General features: G+C 43.2%; 4 protein-coding genes across 4 annotated transcripts; all 4 read left to right on the top strand.

The window, feature by feature from the left end:
- Position 1: 1 nt before the first annotated feature.
- BDB00DRAFT_976901 (uncharacterized protein) lies at positions 2 to 2,478 on the top strand. Its single transcript, XM_053129931.1, has 7 exons — positions 2 to 178; positions 260 to 367; positions 457 to 1,281; positions 1,360 to 1,505; positions 1,587 to 1,893; positions 1,978 to 2,100; positions 2,197 to 2,478. The coding sequence occupies exons 1-7, from the start codon at positions 146 to 148 to the stop codon at positions 2,218 to 2,220; spliced, it is 1,566 nt and encodes a 521-aa protein (XP_052978716.1). The 5' UTR covers positions 2 to 145; the 3' UTR covers positions 2,221 to 2,478.
- A 153-nt stretch (positions 2,479 to 2,631) lies between these two features.
- BDB00DRAFT_873362 (uncharacterized protein) lies at positions 2,632 to 7,402 on the top strand (the record flags this gene model as incomplete). The annotated part of the gene is made up of 7 exons (XM_053127082.1): positions 2,632 to 2,970; positions 3,089 to 3,148; positions 3,259 to 5,162; positions 5,256 to 5,452; positions 5,531 to 6,408; positions 6,499 to 6,975; positions 7,046 to 7,402. 7 exons carry the CDS (start codon positions 2,632 to 2,634, stop codon positions 7,400 to 7,402), a joined length of 4,212 nt encoding a protein of 1,403 aa, XP_052978715.1.
- Positions 7,403 to 8,001: 599 nt separating this feature from the next.
- On the top strand, positions 8,002 to 9,645 carry BDB00DRAFT_828159 (alcohol acetyltransferase). Its single transcript, XM_053123840.1, has one exon. The coding sequence runs from the start codon at positions 8,069 to 8,071 to the stop codon at positions 9,548 to 9,550; it is 1,482 nt and encodes a 493-aa protein (XP_052978714.1). The 5' UTR covers positions 8,002 to 8,068; the 3' UTR covers positions 9,551 to 9,645.
- A 1,535-nt stretch (positions 9,646 to 11,180) lies between these two features.
- On the top strand, positions 11,181 to 12,698 carry BDB00DRAFT_873359 (succinyl-CoA ligase subunit alpha; the record flags this gene model as incomplete). The annotated part of the gene is made up of 7 exons (XM_053127081.1): positions 11,181 to 11,235; positions 11,375 to 11,475; positions 11,562 to 11,678; positions 11,756 to 12,188; positions 12,242 to 12,385; positions 12,467 to 12,588; positions 12,672 to 12,698. 7 exons carry the CDS (start codon positions 11,181 to 11,183, stop codon positions 12,696 to 12,698), a joined length of 999 nt encoding a protein of 332 aa, XP_052978713.1.
- Between the last annotated feature and the right edge of the window lie 5,834 nt (positions 12,699 to 18,532).

Here is an 18,532-nt window from a genome sequence, read left to right as displayed (position 1 = left end):
ACTCTGGCTGTGTTAAAATCACACAGTGACGTTTAATTTCATTAAGTGAAATCTTGTTTCTATCCTCTCGTCTTTAACCCTTTTTGACGCGTTTTTTAATTGTTTTCGAAGTTTGCTTTTGTTTTTTTTCTAATTCCAAAACAGCATGCAGACTAGGCTGGGACTTCGTACTGTGAGGGTAACGTAGCTTTCTACTCTTAAATTATACTTGTGTTTGGTTAGTATCTAATACTTTGTTTTTTATATACAAACTTTTTAGAAATCGGGTAGCGACGTTTCTCATGACGCTCCACAGTCAGTGAGCCCATTTCATCCTCCTGTCAAGTTTGACGAAAAACAACTGAAACAAGTTGTATCCGAAGAAAGGGTAAACTTACAATTTTCTTGGGAGCGATGAACCTTTTACTGTCTAATACTAATATAAAATGCGACCCAACTATTCTATTTCTCAAACAGCCGGCCAAACGTCGAAGCACTCGTCTCGACAATGATAATAAGGACAACAATAATAAAGACAGCCAACGGACGCTATTTAATACTATTACCCCTTCTGCTGGTCCAATCGAAAAGTCACGATCTTCAACCAGGAATTTAACCACGATCAACAAAAAACGCACAACGTCTAAAACTACAAAGGAGTCAGTCATTGAACATCAACCGAAAAAGCAACGCATTTATAACGATCGCAAGCAGCAACAGCATCATGAGGAGGGAACTGGGCAAGAGATTATGTTGAACGTGCAACAACAGATGGAGCAAGAACAACAAGCAGCTGTGCTAGAAACTGTTGTACAACGAGTTACAGTAGAACAGTCGCGCGCCAAACTAGTCGAATCACCACAAGAAGTTCCTGCTCTTTTTAATGTTACAGAAAATACGACTACAAGTACGGAGCAAGCATCATCATTAACTTCATCACCATCATCATCTGCATTATTACCAACAGCATCACCGTTATCATCGCCAAAATCTGCTACTCACGAAGAATTGACGAACCCTGATGATCGATCATCAGTTGTAGATAAAGAGCAACAACGACAACAGCCATCTAATCACACCGAGCTATTTGAGTTGAAGTCAACGTTGAACGAAACTGCTCGTGTCGAAGAAAGCATCGAGCGGCCTGCAAATGTCGAAAAGACAGAGGAGCATGAAGCCAGCCCAAAAGTGAACATAGCATCACGTGACAACAATGCCAGCAGTAGCGCTGTTCCAGTATTATCACAACCAATAGCAGAAACACAAGAAGTGCCTGCATGGAAACAATCATTTTACATTCAGGTTAGATTCATATACCTAAAAGAAAAGACAGATTATAAATGTGAATGAGTGATATTCAATGGAGCTTCTGAATAATAGAGTGATAAAGCGCGAGTACAAGATGAGAAGGGCACGCTACACAAGCTGCGAAACGCACTAGACGTGAGTCTCATGTTCCATGCAGCAAATCAACGCATTGCCATGTTCCACAAGATCCAGCCCATGCTACGAAACACCACCAAAAAGTATGCGCTTTAAATAATAATAATGGATAAGGTTAGCAGGAACAAGGAGTTGGGGCTAACAAAAAAAAACTTTAATGATAGAAATATCACGATTGGCCACCTGGCGAAGATTTTATACCTAGCGCCGATGCTGTACCGAGTAGAGCCAAAGATATTGGGACACCAGGGAAGACAGGTGGAGTCATATGCTGTGGAGCTTGGAGCTGATTGGAAGGCACCGTTATCTGGCAAGCAATTGGAAGAACGCGAGAATATCCTGGAAGACAAGATGGAGGGCTTTTTCATTGCCAACAAGGGAAAGCTCGTTATACCTGAAAAAGAGTTACCAAAGATCGACAAGGTTGTTGATAGAAAAAAATGGATTGAAACTGCCAATTTGCCAAGTGGAGTAAGTTTATTTATCCCAGTGTAGAGAGGGAGAGAGAGAGGAAAGGAGCATATAGACAACAACAAGGCTAACCCAACGCGAAAGGTGCGAGATCTGCTTCAATTGGAAGAAAGGAGGAAAGAAGAGGCCGAGAAAGCCAAAGCCACGCAACCACCATTGACAGGCACGGGAACGGTAAAAGATCGACGCCAGGCATTATTGGAGCGGGTAAGCGAGACAAGCAAGCAGGCGTTTAGGGCCATCGGGAAAACGCTAAGAAAAGGAATTTTAATAACTCGTAATTGTTTGTTTTCTACCGTGTAGATCCGTTCCAAATCAAAGAAGTAGTAATACAAGTGCATTCTTTCAAGTAATAGCAATAAAGCTAGACCTCATTGCACATCATTCGAAAAGGGGAAAGAGGGAAAATAAAAAGAATCCTCGGAGTAATGTGTGCGCACAGCAAGAGAGAGATTAATAACACACAAGCACACACGCTGCATGCATGTGTCTCGAAGCCATAAATGCCTGCATGTTGCACAACCGCGCTGAAGTAATAATAACAACAATCCGAAAAATAAAGTCTCTGTAATACTGCCTAAGAATCACCCCCCCCCCCAAAAAAAAAAAAAAACACACACGATCTACTATTGCCCTTTTCACTCCCTTGTGTGTTTCGACACTGTCTTCCTTTCTTGTTCTGTGTGCATGTCTGAGCCGTGCGTTTAATACTTGGCAATAGAATACACGATCGCTATAATGGCCCATACTCATCATACTCATCGTCGCAATCGATCATTGTCCGCTGCCGACCCGCCCGTCGTCATTCAACAACACCAGCAGCATCATCAGCACCAGCAACAGCAGAATCACGGACTCATCCCAACTCGACAAGCTCCCGAGCCTCCTTCGTCTCGTCGAATAGCACCCTCGTCGACGGCTGCAGCACCACAATATCGGTCCTACGGTCAGTTCAACGATCATTTGCCGCCTATGCGAGGTGAGACTGTATCGTCGCCAGGCACATTGATGACGCCTCATGATACTGCTGCTGCTGCTGCTGCTCAACATGCTGTTGAATCTACAGCAGCAAAAAAGGTAGGTCTATTGGTGCCGCATATGAAATCGCCATGGTAGTTTTCGTACAATATACGGGCGTGTTACCATGGCAAATATATTATTTGAAGTGCTCAAGCTAAAATCCCACATTAAGCAGTCTGCAAAGGGCAACAAGACAGGCGGTTTTGGGAAACTACTGAAAAAATGGGGAAACAAGGTATGCTCGTTATCTGCACACGCACACAATAGTTAGCACACACTATGCCAAAGAAAAAGTGTATTAACTAACAATCCACACTCTCGTGCTACAACGAACTTTAATAATAGCAACAGCAACAGCACCACCAGCACCACCAGCCATACCAGCACCAGCAGCAGCCATACCAGCGCCAGCATGATCCAATTGCCTCATCGCCACCTCCTTCAGCGACAACCTCCTCCTCATCCTCTTCCATGATGAACCCGCCAACATCACCCAAATCATTGGATAATCCACACAATATACCATTGGCACCGCCAGCACCTGCACCGCCAAAGCTGCAATCAATTGAAGTAGGACAGCGCACTTACCTGCAACCTGAATTAAAAAAAGGCTGGCAGGAATCAGATAACTTGCTATCCGCGATCCCAGCTGAACTTCGTTCTCGACCTCCACAACCGGCTCGCATTGTCGAAGGCCCGCCGCTTTCCTTGTATGACATACCTCCTCCTCCTCCTCCGCCATCGTCGTCGTCTCAACAGAAGCAGTACCAGGAAGAGCAACTGCAACAATTGCAGCGCTTCCAGCAGCAGCTGCAGCAGACAACACCGCTTTTGTCGTCATCTTCATCATCCTCGTCGTTATCATCTCCAACATCATCTATACCTCATCATCAGAGTAGCAATAGTAGCTACAAAAGTCCATCACCACCTATCAATAATAATCATAATAGCAATAGCTATAACAGTAATTCCCAGCACAAAGCAAGTCAAAATAACTCATCGTTACCGACACCGCCATCATCAATATCATCATTGCAGCAGCGTCAGTATCCATACCCACAACAACAACAACGACAGCTACAACAGCAACCTCTGCGAGGAATTCTCCAAAAGCCTCCTCCTCCTCCTCCTGAAATAATAACAACAGAAACACCTGCTGCTGCTGGCAGTAGCGGGTATAATAATAATTACAATGACAATATTGCTGCCGCTACACCCATATACCAGCAGCAAGCTCAACAAAAGCGAAACGAACAAGCGGTCAATGGCGATAATACTACCAACAGCACCAACGATGATAATGAGGATGAAGACGAGGCATATGAATCATCCGCTTATAAACCACAGCGATTTTCAACCTGGTCATATGCATCTACTGGCAAATCGTCCGGAACGTACTCATTGTACAGTACATTTGGACCCGAGTCACGACCATCGAGTGAAAGCGCTTTCGAACTGAATAACGAAAATGGAAACAACGATGACGATGATAATAGCGATGATAATATAAACAACCAAGCAAAGAAGGAAGAGGAAAACGGAACAGCGGCTACTACCACTGTGAAGAATAACCGGAGCACCGACAACAAACTAGTAGATGAGATAAACGACGCTACAACTACATACAGCAATACAAATGTACTAAGTGACGGCGAGGACGACGATGACATTGATAGCAGCAGCGACGACGATGCTTTATTTGTGGATGCTACTGGCATGTCACAAGAAGACATTGAGCGTGAAAAACACGAACGACGTCGATTATCGAAGCGATTAAGTGGAGGCCATTTCGGCAGCGCCGGCGGTCTCATGGTTAGTATCAGATCCAGGGCATCAATGCAACCACCTCCGCCTGTTCCTTCATTGCCGCCACCACCACCACAACAACAACAACGGCAGCAACGGCGACCTTCAGAAGACATAGTACAAGCCATGCTTGAGTGGAAACGACACAGTGGGAGTGCGAAAATAGAGATACCGTCGATACCGCCTCCTGGATCATTACCACCTCCCCCGCGACCTATTAGAAAGCGACCGACTGAACAACAGCCACCAGAACCTCGCTCAGAACCTCATCAACAACAGCCAGTAAAGGAGCAGCAGAAGCAGCAACGTCAAAAAGAGGAAGAACAGAAACAGCAGCAATTTTCACAAGATGTTGAAGATGCCCGTGCAGCAGCACAAAAGTTATGGAAGAACGATGAATCATTTGTATCGACAGAAAAGGCTGCAGAATGGCTAGGTCAAGCGTAAGTGCTCATACGTCACCTGATTAATATATGACCTCTTCCTTTTTTCAAACAAAGCATCACCAACTTATCTATGTTTCTAATGCCGTATAGGAAACCGCTACATGCAAAGGCTCTCGTCTATTACATGAGTCATTTCGATTTTTCCGATATGCTATTAGATAAGGCATTCCGCAAACTATGCAGTAAGCTTTATTTCAAAGCTGAAGCACAGCAGATTGATCGTATTCTGGAAGCGTTTGCTCGACGCTACTGGAGATGTAACCCGCAGAGCATATTTGGCAACGCCGGTATATATTTGATTTTATTTTGTCGTTGTTACATTCAAACAAGGGAAACTGACATACAGATTACTTTTTTATTACCAGATATCGTATATGCCGTCGTCTACTCTGTGCTGCTTTTAAATACAGACCTGCACGTAGCACAAGGCAACCACGTACGGATGGCCCGGCAAGCATTTGTTCGAAACACCATGTCAACCATTCGAGATCAAGTGCGAACACTGCCACCCGAAAAGCGCGATCGCACGGGTCAGCTGTTTACGAAATCATGGGAGTCCGATATGGAAATATACCTCAAAGAGCTCTACGTCTCTGTCAAGCAAAGCCAGATTTTGCAGCCATTAGAGCATCATGAGCAGCAACAGCAACAGCAAAACCAACTATCGATAACGAACAACATAGAAAAACGAGGAAGTATCTTGGGTGGCAAAGTGGTCGAGTTTACGCGAAGCGTCAACACCATAATTCGCAACAAATCTGGTCGAGAAAGCGCTGTCATTTATCCAGTAGTAACAGACGATTCATTACACAAGGCCAGCAACCCATCGTCTCCGTTAGGTTCACCTCGTCGGGATTCCTTCTCGTCATCCATGTCTGGTGGATCACTGGCTTCGTCTGCTGCTCGCAATAATAACGGTAACAACGGCAGCGGTATGCTCTCTCCACACCAGCCCATGATGAGCTTTATGCAATCCCATGCATCAGATATGTTTACCAGCCGACCACCGTACCTTAAAGAAGGTGTTGTTATGCGTAAGCACTTGTTGGAAAATGGCAATCACAAGGCAAAACATCGAGAATGGCGCGAGTGTTTTCTTGTGGTTGGCCATGGCGAGCTCAAAATGTATGCCATGCAAGGCAGCACGAATGAAGACCGACGAAGTATGCTGCGCGTTAATAGTTTCACTACTCTGGCTGATTCGTTGCAGGGAAGCAAACCGGCTGCATCTACGCCATGGACTGTACGTCTTCTTTATAAAGCATGATTATCTCTTACAGCTGATGACAAAAGCTCATATAATTAACTGCTGTGCTGAAAATACAACATATAGTCATCCATGCAGCCTTTGGGTACAATCACGCTGAATCACTCTTTATCCAACATCCTGCCACCGCCGGGCTATAATCGACAACGGTCTCATGTATTTGCCATTCAACAATCACATGGTGGTGTGTTTTTGTTCCAGGCACCATCGCAAGAACAAGTCAATGAATGGGTCGAAACCTGTAATTATTGGGCTGCACGACAGAGCAAGGAGCCATTACCCGGTGGTGTGAGCAATATGGAATATGGATGGGGTGCTTGTTTGAACGACGTGATATTGGATCTGGATGCTTTGGAGATTTCTGGAAAATATTTAGGTGATCCAGATGCACTCAGTATATATGACTGGCGACCGCCGGCACCACCTACGGTGTCCAGTACTCTGGATGATAAAGTGCAGTGGGATGCGCTGCAAAAACATTTGGATGCACTTAGTAATGAAATTAATGAGCATCGAGAATTAAAGCGGAAAATCCTTGTCAAGGTGAGTGAGAGCAGAGTGGAGAGAAAGAATTGAATATTATATACTTATTGGCAATCTTTATCATCGTTAGTTTCCAAGTAAAAGCCAGAACCATTCCAAGGTTATGACCAATTGGGAAGCTAAGTCGAATTATCTGCTACACGATATCATCAAGTATCAGAACTACTGCGATGCGTTGGAAAGAAGTGTGAAACGCCGTCAACAGCAACAACAACAACAACAACAACAACAACAACAACAACAACAACAACAACAAAAGCAGCAGCAGCAACAGCAAAAAGTGGCCCAGCAACAAGACCATCAACATCCTCATCGTCATCGTCATCAACAACAACAACATATTCAGCTACCTTCAATATCCATAGAACAAGAGAAAAGCTTGGACCTGTTCGTTGAAATTGAGAAAGAAGTCAATACTGAACTTTAAGAGATCCGTTTCTCTTCTACACAATTCAATTACTCTTTCTTACTACTCTTATTATTAATATTCGAATCATTTGTTCTTCTTTCCGTATCTGCTTTTGTAGTTATCACATCCCTTTCCAGTATTTGCGGTTTTCTCGTAACTATTTTACCAAAAATGTACATAAATTGACTTTAATATCTTTATTTTTCGCTTCTAAAAATCTCGTGTGGCTATTATTCCAGTAAAACGTTTTACTCACACATCATCGCAAACGGAGTACGTTAAATAAATATTATAGCCATAGTATGTATAAAAAAAAGTGATATAGTATGTACGTGTGTACGCGCTTCTATAAAGTCTATCAATCTTTCAAAACAAGCACAATCGCTATACATATCAATCCTGATATCTCTATCTACATACTCGGTGGTGAAAACGGAACATCCACAGCAAATTCGCTAAAAGCTAGATTTGGCGAGCCAGATAGCGAATCGCCGCTACAGCAGTTTCTACAACTTGAATGGCTAATATTCCAGAGTCGCTATATTCGCCGCCATGATCGCTTAAAACGGGTAAATAGATTTGGAGTCTGTCAAGACGTCCGCCATCGGTCGTGTAACCTTGGCGATCGACAGTTGCTATAGAGATATAAACTTGAGCTTTGGCATAGGTATATTATATTTACCGATGCAAACAACACCTGAACGACCTTTAGGTCTGCTTGAAAAGTATCAAGTCTCCAAGCAATTGACGCGTACCTACGGTACAGTAACAACAACCGCGATCTTGCGCCATGGTTCTTATCGCCCCAATAGTGGCAACGACAACCTGAATCAACTGCGCGACATTAAACAATTTTACATGTCTCAACTTCATGCACCCCTAAAGCGACTTGTCGAAGAACACGTACAGCTCTCGCTCGCTGTGGCTGAAAATGACGAGCCAACAGCACATTTCGTTCGACTTGAAGGGTTCGATCTGTCGTCCATTGTCCATGTCAATGAACAACAAGTTCCTTTCTGGGATCGATCCGAGCTTGCCAAAGTTATCAGCAAAGAATGCGATCACAATTTTGACCTTAATGACCACACGATACCCCTCTGGCGTTTACGTATCTGTATACATGAAAATCGACTTGACGAATGTAGTATCACTTTTACGGCGCACCACGTTATCATTGACGGCAAGAGCTTAGCATTGTTCTGGCAGAATTTGTATGAAGAAATTACCAGTAATAAAAGCGATAGCCAAGAAGAGAAACAAGATGATGGCCATCACTATTGGATCAACACTCAAGGTGGAACTCGATTGATGCCTCCTTATGAGGATCGAAATGCACCTATGCCTACTGCATGGAACATGGCTGGCGTTATTTCCCGCATGATTGCCAAGAAGGTTTTGCCTGGTTTCCTAGCCCAACGGTGGTTCCCTCAAAGCTGGGCTGGTGACTATCCAGGTGCAGCGAACAAGGCACAGATCCAACATCATACACTTGTACGCGCGATCGATTTGGGCGGCACGATTTGGAACAATGTCTGTGTAGCATGCCGTGAACATGGTGTCACTCCGCACGCGGCGACGATGGCAGCACTTGTCATGGCATTTGCTGAACTCTACCCAGAAGTCAAGACAGTCTCGACCTGTACACCTCTTGATTGCCGTTCGTTCTGTAATCCTCCTGTACCTGAAGATGAAATGGGTAACTTTTTCGGCGCCTATTCGCATGTATGGACATTGCCGTCACCGTCATCAGAAGACTTTTGGGACATGGCCAAGGCTTATCAAACTCAGTTGAGAGCAAACAAGCATGAAGGAGCTAAAGAAGCTGGCCTGCTCAAATATCTTCCCAAGTATCCAGAAGATTATTGTGATTTTTGGCTTGGACAGTGTGATTCGAACCCAACCATGCATCGTGCTGGAGGTATCGAGCTCTCGGATCTGGGCAAATTCCCAACAACAACAAAGGAGGAGACTGGCTCATGGCAAATCGAGTCAATTTGGTTTTGCCAGAGTGCCCATCCAGTAACTACAGCTCTGGATGTAAACTCTATCCGAACCCAAGATTCCATCTATCTCACCCTTGGATGGCAAAAAGGCTCGTTGCAAGAATCCAAAGTTGACGCACTTGGACGCTCGGTAATCGATAAACTCAAAAACTGCTTTCAATAATAGTTACTTTCTTGTTTATATATCTATAATTACTACGCTACTATTTAAATACTTTACCCTTAATAAAAATACTGTGATTCATCTACTCATAAAAATGTTTCGGTGTACCTGATGGCTGGTCTGCACAAAAAATACATTACCTTATGCGAATGACATTAAGAGGTTTCAAAAACATATGAAAATAAGGGATATTCTGCATTGTTGGTATATATCAATGAAAAACACACACTAATCTTTTAAACATAGTGTTGACTATCTTATTCTGTGGTTATACTAGCTACTTTACTATATAATAACTTTGCACTGCAGAGGATTCTTTAAAGCAAGCTGGCCTCGTTTGTTCCAGCAATTGCTCCAAAGTTTTTCATGCACGTCGCAAAAGGATCGACATACCTGTCAGAGAAAACTTTGTTTTCAACATGTTCGTCCGGTTGCTTCAACAGATCAAATACGAACGAATGTGGCGTGCCGGCTTTTTCGACGAGCATGTTGTATCTTTCCTCTTCGATGATTTGTTGGTGTGTGATGGGTCGGCCTAAATGATACTAAATATGTCAAGACCTCTGCTTAGCTTGGTTGGTGAAACAAAATTGCCAGTTAATTTATTACCATGCTTTTCGATGGATTCCCGAAAACATTGACAGCAGCTATTATAATGTCGTTGGGCGAAATCCACTGTTGCAACATTGTGGTGTGACTCTATTAGTATACATCATCACCTATCTTATGTATATTAAGTTCTTATTCGAGATTGTTTCAGCTTTTTTCTTCATCCCTTAACTCTTCAGTGACAACTACTTTACAAAATTGCCCCTACTTTATGCGTTCTAATGCTGCTCATTACATTACTTTGTGTGATAAACTAGGCAAATTTTTCAAGTTTCCTATACGGCTGTTGATAAATACCTTTTTTATCTGTTGGCTGTTGGGGTGTTTGATATGTATAGCAAATAATGAACTCAGTTCTAGAGTACAATCGCTCAGTGGATGATGTAGTTTTAATAGTTATCTCAACTTTTAGTGGTCACGTAAGCATATTGATTACTGTATAGATTTTTAGCTGTACATATGGATCTATTATCACACAAATAACGGAAATTATGCTGGAGATCTTTATTATAGCTTGTATATATACAGCTTAGCGGGCTACTATATATTGATGCTTTTGAAAGTATCTGTTGGATTACATAATTAATTCTACAAACATCTATAATGCAATTTCCCTCAACTGGCAAAATGTATCAGTGTTGGAAAATCCCCTTTGCGTGGACCGGTGACATACTGGCGGAATTTGTGATGCCTCGCTGTCTGTAACACCAGCTCTAAGACTACAAAGACTTTGGTGATTGGTAACAAAAAGCATGTATGGTAACGTGGATGTACAGTATGTATGTGTAGGCTAGCAACCGGCGGACTTCAATAAGCAAACGATATGGGCCTCTACTAAGGCGGTCCGTGTAACCATGAAAATGCGGGGTAACAGGCATTGAAGGCCTCCACACACATTTACCGCGGGTGACCGCACAACAAACTCAGCCAGCAACACACGCATCCATGCATGGGGAAGCAGTCCTCTCCGACCTTTGCGAGTCGTCAACAAGGCACATATCAAGAATACAAAAGAAGAACCATGTTTTTTACTACAACCAAAGCAGCCAGCGCTTTATTGCGTTCAACGGCAGCAGGTTAGTTGTGAAGAATGACGTGTCATTCAAGGAATCCTTTGTCACATTTTAGCCACTGGGGGGTTTGGACGTTTAACAACTGCCACTATAAGTCAATTCGAAACAGGAAAACACGTCTAACTGAATCATTCCCATGTAGTAACACGACGTACTGTCAGCAGCGGTTACGATTCCACAGTCAATAATCTCAGAATCAACAAGGATACCAAAGTCATTTGCCAAGGTTTTACTGGCAAGCAGGTTCCGTACTCTTTTCCATTGTTAGACCGATATCACCCATGGCCGTGTACTCTCGTATTCATATCCAAAGTTTTCTATAAATACAGGGTACGTTTCACTCAGGACAAGCTATTGAATACGGAACACGAATGGTGGGCGGCACCTCACCCAAGAAAGCTGGACAGACACACTTGGGTCTTCCCGTGTTTGGCAGTGTCAAAGAGGTAATTCACCCTAGAATAGGCACACATTGATTTTGCGCTTGGATTGTCGCATCTTCTTATATCAACAATGTATATAGGCCGTTAAAGAGGTCCAACCTGATGCCAGTGTGATCTATGTGCCTCCTCCCGGTGCAGCAGCTGCCATTATGGAATCCATTGAGAACGAAATCGGACTTGTCGTGGCCATCACGGAAGGTATACCCATCCATGACATGACCCGAGTTAAGCAGGCGCTCTTGACGCAAAACAAGACGCGATTGGTGGGTCCCAACTGCCCTGGTATCATTGCACCAGGTCAATGCAAAATCGGCATTATGCCCGGTCAAGTTCATATGGAAGGATGCGTTGGCATTGTCTCGCGTTCCGGCACCTTGACGTATGAAGCTGTGAATCAAACCACGCAAGCTGGATTGGGGCAGAGTTTGGTTGTCGGTATTGGTGGTGATCCATTGAATGGTTCCAATTTTATCGACTGTTTGAAAATCTTTTTGGAAGATGAGAAAACGAAAGGTAATCAGATACATGGGAGTTAATGGATAGATACTGATGTGTATTGGGAATAGGTATCATCATGATCGGTGAAATCGGTGGTTCTGCCGAAGAAGAGGCTGCTGCTTTCTTAAAGGAATACAATCTAAAGAGATTGGATCCCAAGCCCGTGGTTTCCTTCATTGCTGGTGTGACCGCACCTCCTGGTCGTAGAATGGGTAAAAATTCAAACACACGCTTAAACCTTTTATTAGTCAAATAATTTAATGGATGACATTACTGTTCTTGTGAACTATTAGGCCATGCTGGCGCTATCATTTCCGGAGGCAAGGGTGGCGCACAGGACAAGATAGGTGCATTGAAAGATGCTGGCGTTTTCGTGACGCCATCTCCGGCTAGACTGGGCGTTGAGCTGAAACGGGTAATTTATTGGACTAGTGCGGCAGCAGTAGTTGTTGCGAGGGAGAAAGGAACAACCTTTGCTAACATTTTTTATTGTATTAGGCAATGACTGAAGCTGGATTGGTCTAAGGCGTGTACGATATGAGAGACCTTTTTTCTGTAATATGCATCATTTCTTTTCATTAAATGTGTCCTCACTTCTACCATTATCACTCTTTCCTCGATTACAACTGCAACAGCTAGCGTTTGCGAAACACGTATAGAGCCAGCAAGGAATATATGAAGCAGAGTGAGATGCTCACCTTTGCAATTCAAGCTGGGTGAATATCTATTTTCGTCTACTTATATTTTAGAGCCTTTGGATGATGTGTGATCTTGGTATCATATTTTTGGTATTTGAGTATCTGTGTGAGCAAAAGGAAATGCACGGACCAACATTGCTACTGCCTTTTTGTGTAATTCGGCGACCAATATGATTTCAGTAGTCTCGTCTTCGTCCAGGAACTGATTGAGTGCCTGAAGAGAAGAAAAAAATCATACAAAAGAAAAGCGCTGCAAAATCAGTCGATAGATGTATTGCAAGATAACCCATTCACGGATTAAGATAAATCTGACGTCGAACATACGAGCAATTAAAATAGTAGACTTATTGTACAGGATTTTGAATCCAATCCCGGACACGGGCTCTAAAATTTTCGCGAACGGGATTTATTTTTTCGCTCATGGGATTTTTTTTTTTGGTTTACGGGATTTGCCATTTCGTTCGCGGGCTTCTTTTTCGCCAATGAGATTTTCCATTTGGCCAACGGCGTTTTGATTTGGCCAACAGCATTTTATTTCGCTAATGGCCCCTTTTTCCGCCTAACGGCATTTTCACTTGGTCAATGGCTCTCTTTTTCACTAACGGCGTTACTAATTTGCTTGCAGCAATTTATTTCGTCAACGGCATCGTCACTTGGGCAACGGCCCCTCATTTGGCTTACAGCATTATTGTTTCGCCCATGTTACTGTCGCTTGGCTAGCAGCATTTTTAACCATTAGTCTTTGCTTTTTGGTGCCTACGCCTTTCACTTATTCAAGCAAAGGTGCTTTGTTACAGCGTATAATTATAGTTTCATATTTATAGCTTTTGCCACGTCGAGTGGAATCGGTGATGCCGAATTATCCATTCTATACTTTTTATATTATGTCGAAGAAAGAAAAAAAAAGAGCAAAGCTGAGTTTCCTTGCGTGTGCCTGAAAAAGAGGCAACCGAGTGTATGATTGATTCTTTCGACGAGATCGTACTGTCGCTTTGACCTGCTGTACTGTTTTGGGATGCTACACGTTCGATGCTATCTAATTGAGCAGTATTCCTGCTAGAGTGATTGATGCGTATTCAATGCCATTCTCTTATTGTCTATATCATGTCCTGAATCTGTATTTTGTGTGCGTGCTCTTCTTAAAAAGATTTCTTGCTTATAGTCACATCTCTTGGATGTAGAAAATACTGCAGACGTTGCTGTCTTTTATAAATAGCTGAACAATTTTTAATTTGCCGTCTCAGTGTAAATCGTTATATTGTTACCAGAAATAATATCAGCTAAAGAAGTGTATGATGTGCTATAAACTGTTTATTAGATAAAAGAAGTGTTATATTCTTAAATCCAAGGCGCCCAACCTATTTATGTATATAACATATACAGACGGTAAACAATGTTAGTCATCATAAGGTCAATAGATCAGAAACAGATGGGAGACGTGTATCTATACTTTACCGACAAACATCTGGCTCAGGTTCGCGTTGGAGGAGGCTGAGGCGATGAGTCTCTTGACTTCATTGTTGACGGAGCGGCCGTTGTAAATCTTGTTATCGATTCTTATTAGCAATTCGCGGGTGACCTCCTAATTATTTTGTAAAAGGGAATTTTTGGTTAAGGCTCGATCGTGAGTAATCAATAGCACAGTCATCATCATCTTTGACACACACCATGTACACTCTTGGTTCTCTCCTCCTTTAAAGCAGTAACCGGGCGAGGCCGAGGAGGAGACGGCTATAGAAATGAAAGAAAGCAAGAGATTTGATCGTGAGTCGTCGTGATACTTCTTGACAGACATGCACACTACCACACGCACGGCCATGCGATGGATCCCGTTTCCCAAGAGTTATACGTACAGTTGGTGACGAGGAGGAGAAGGAGAAAGAGAAGGAGAAAGAAGCGGAAGAGAAGAGGCCAAAGAACTATGGATGGGTGGGTACGCGTACCTTTTTATATAAGATTCGTTGTGAATAATTGGAACAATCGATTAGATTCTTCGGCAATTGCGTGATTCGTCTGTTGTCCAATAGCCGAACGAGCGCATAGGCGATGAGGTCAACATTAAGAAAGAGCACAATGCATGTTTCAGTCAACAGTGCGGCAGAGAAACGATCGTTTTTCATTGACCATTCTACATTATTAGCTATAGTGTCGTCGTTTATTATTCGAGGATTGTATCAATATTGGCATCATTCTATAGCCACGGCTCTGCTCTACATGAATCTCTCTTTGCTGAATGACGAACATAGTCAGTTTATTTGAAAAAGAAGGAAGAAGAGGGCACTGTCGCAACTGCATGTTTCAGATTCGATTGTTGGAGAAACAAATTTTAGACACGGTGAAGGGGAACCTGGCATCGTCTTTTTAAGACTAGGCAATTTCCAAAGCAATATTCCGCCGCGATTATCGTCGTAACTGTACATGATATTAGTATCATGTTAAAGCTAAAGACCTTAAAGACCTGCCATTTCTTTTGATAACCTATTGCTAATGTGTCATGAATTAATAAAGAATGAAGGGGAAGGAGTAAAGAGTTTGTACAGGACTCGTGGGAAGGCAAGTTCCCGATGCATGAATTTTCTGCAATTGCTTCCGCTGCACACAAGTACGGGAAAACATTGACGCGTTTGTTGTATAGAAAATGATCGTGCTATTTTGTGCGCTGTAGCATTCAAGCCAAAATTAATGAGAGTGTTATCCTCCCAGTAAGGAGGATAAAGGTACCCGACGAAGGGTTATGGTGTCGCATCAAAAGTTGAGAGGCTAAATCAATATGAAGTCACTGCGCTCAATTTAATAGTAACACTGCTCAAAAGAAAGAGTATGTAGCAATTTGAGGTATACTACGCTAATATTTCCCTGGGACAAAAAGACTTTATATAAGCTTAGTTGTATGTCATGGTTGTTGAGGGACCAACCCTAAGCTCCTGCCTCTCAATGTGACACTTGATTATATAGACGTGGAATATCATGCGTAAAAAGGTACATCTCGGATTTTGCGTATGACTATTGCAATTGCGCTACCGTCGACAGTGACGATAATGAAGTCCACCAAGTTATCGCTGAAAGATCAATTCTCTGACGCGTTCGTTCTGTGTGATTAGTTTTAAAGTTATAAAAGCTAGTTGATGTGGACGTTTTTCCTAAGTACAGCAAGTTGGCATTTTCAATTTTCAAACCCATACTATGTATTTCGTCTCATCCATGTTATTCCATCTATTTGCATCATGGCTCTTCCGCACAAAAATCACACCCGGCAGGGTACAAGCCCTGCCTCACCCCAATCGCCCCCAAAACCGCAAAAACTCGACGTTCCTCGACTTTCATACGCCAAAGTCGTTCAGAAACATCGACAGTCGCTCATGCGACAAGAATCAGAGACTAGAGAATTGCTCGACGATAAAAACAACACCCGCACTACTCGGGTTATCCATTCCAACATCTGGCGTGTTGGTGGATCACCCGCCTCAGCAGACAGTGTCTACTTCGACGTTAGTAGCCGTACCGAACCAATCCCGCGTATTCTTGCCACCATCAACCAGCAGTTCCCCGAGAATTGTGGTGCGCAATCAATCCAAGAAGGCCCTCGCGTTATCATCGAGCTCTACTCTGAGGACCCGGAAGTGATTCAAGCTGCCTTAACCCAAGGACTTCACTTTAAAGACGGCGTTATCATTCTCGCCTGCAACACTCTATCCGGAGATGCCCAGATCAAGAAAGTGCGCCTATCCCATCTCCCCTACAGGAACCACACTGCATTAGTCGCGGGCATTATCAACAGCCTCAGCGTATACGGCAAGGTATTAGACTGCGGCATCTATTGAGACGCCGTGTCCGGCATGTACTTAGGCAATGGCTTCGCGGTGCTGGACCGCCAACCTATACGAGATGAGCAACCTTACTATGACCTCGCACACCGTGTTCAATGGGAAACAACTGAACACTGCTTCTACGCCACCTGGGCCTCCATGGCTCTACATTGCTCGCGTTGCCACAAACCCGACCACCATGTTCGCATTTGCCCGGAACGCCCTCAGGCACATCGTGCCTGCTGGACCTGCGGACAAGTCGGGCACATTTCGGCCGGCTGCCCGGACAACCCCAACAGCTACAAAGGGAAAACTAACAAGCGTCGCCGCAACGCCGACCGTCAGACCAAGAGTACCATCTCTATGATAGCTCGGATTTATGTACTAGATACTTGAGAAATATACTAACTTAAACTTGATTGTGGGAGGTTATGTAAGTCATTTCTCAATTTTCATTGGTATAGGATATGACTTATACGGCAGTGGGACTACGACAACGTGGGTTATTTGGCCCGAGTTACTGGGAAGCTGTCACTAACGCGTTTTACAATCTCGAATAACGTGCATCGAAATCGGAGACATGAGACATTTTAAATTGATGGGAGACCGGGGCTGCCAATGTAACAGCCGAAAATTATACTGTGTGCGAAAGCACAGCACAAACATTTATTCGTGGTTTGTTAACACGTTCAAGATAAATAAGCGGGACAACACGTCTTTAAAGAGTACTTATTACAAAACTCCTCGCTTTTTTGATTGAGAGAGTGATCTGGATATTGACCTGATGCTGATAAATGATAGTTATAGGCATTTTATTAGAAGCTCGTCTTAAGAAAAGGTTAATAATCTCATTAAATAGTAGTACAGCAATCTGATGTGTTACGAACTTCGGCTCGAAAAGTCATTTGTGAATCGTGCCCTTCTGACTTGCTCAAGGTCAGAGGCGTCGTTTGCATATTTTCAAGTTTGTGTCGTTATACATTGAGTTCCCCTCGCCCAGAGCACCTCATTCATTGTACTAATAAACATACACATCTCTCAAGAAACAGGGGACGGTTTTACTACAGCTTGACTGCCTGCACTAAAACTACGTAACATGATTGAACAACCAGACTATGAGTATTGGCTATTGTTGAAGCCGTTTTTGGCATCCTCCTACGCGACAGTGAGCCAAACAGTCAACGCGTCGAAATGCGCGGTAACAAGCACGCGATTTTTTAAAAAGGGGTGGTCCGGCTGGATTAGGTGACCCTCCTCTGCTTTCTGATTTGCTGTTCGCTCATTTAAATTAAAACGCACTCTACCGCTTTTCTTTTGTGTTGGCCATCGACTTCATAAAGGCTGCTCGGTCCGCCCGTCATCCCGTTGCCGAGCGTTTCGTGTATCCTATTCGTCTCGTGCACTCACACATAAACACTCGATATACGTAGTTGAAGAAAACGAGAACCCAACGGTCAGAGTACATGATACGATATATCCGTAAAATAAGACTCTTGGGAGTAAACAAAGAAAAAAACAGAAGTCGAGACATTTAGAACTCAGTTCCAGTTTTAACAACGAAAAAAAAAAACCTTGTGTGTGTGTACCTGAACAGTCTTTCCAGGCTTTTCTCTTTATTTCTCCTTCTTTTCTTCAAAATCAACAATGGCATTTCCATTCGATCTTGTACAGCCGCCGTTGCCGTCAACATCGTCTTCCTCTTCAATCGTTCTTCCGGAGCCTCATAAAACAACCCTTTGGTACGATTCTATATTCTTATATTTTCTCGCGCGCTCTCGCAAAGCAGCAACAACAAACAAAAGCAGGAAAAATTAACACACCAACCAACCAAACAACCCACATTTTTGTTATTAGG

Source organism: Zychaea mexicana (assembly GCF_025766255.1).
Source record: "Zychaea mexicana strain RSA 1403 chromosome Unknown BDB00scaffold_47, whole genome shotgun sequence".
Classification (NCBI taxonomy): Eukaryota; Fungi; Mucoromycota; class Mucoromycetes; order Mucorales; family Lichtheimiaceae; genus Zychaea; species Zychaea mexicana.
Note: the sequence above shows the minus strand (reverse complement) of the source record. Positions and strands in the feature narration are given on the sequence as shown.

What these genes read in the sequence shown, in the direction of transcription:
- BDB00DRAFT_976901 (XM_053129931.1), top strand. Translation starts at nt 146, where the DNA reads ATGCAGACTAGGCTGGGACTTCGTACTGTGAGG. An exon ending in AAGTTGTATCCGAAGAAAGG is followed by an intron (nt 368 to 456) that starts GTAAACTTACAA and finishes TTTCTCAAACAG; the next exon opens with CCGGCCAAACGTCGAAGCAC. An exon ending in AACAATCATTTTACATTCAG is followed by an intron (nt 1,282 to 1,359) that starts GTTAGATTCATA and finishes TCTGAATAATAG; the next exon opens with AGTGATAAAGCGCGAGTACA.
- BDB00DRAFT_828159 (XM_053123840.1), top strand. Translation starts at nt 8,069, where the DNA reads ATGCAAACAACACCTGAACGACCTTTAGGTCTGCTTGAAAAGTATCAA.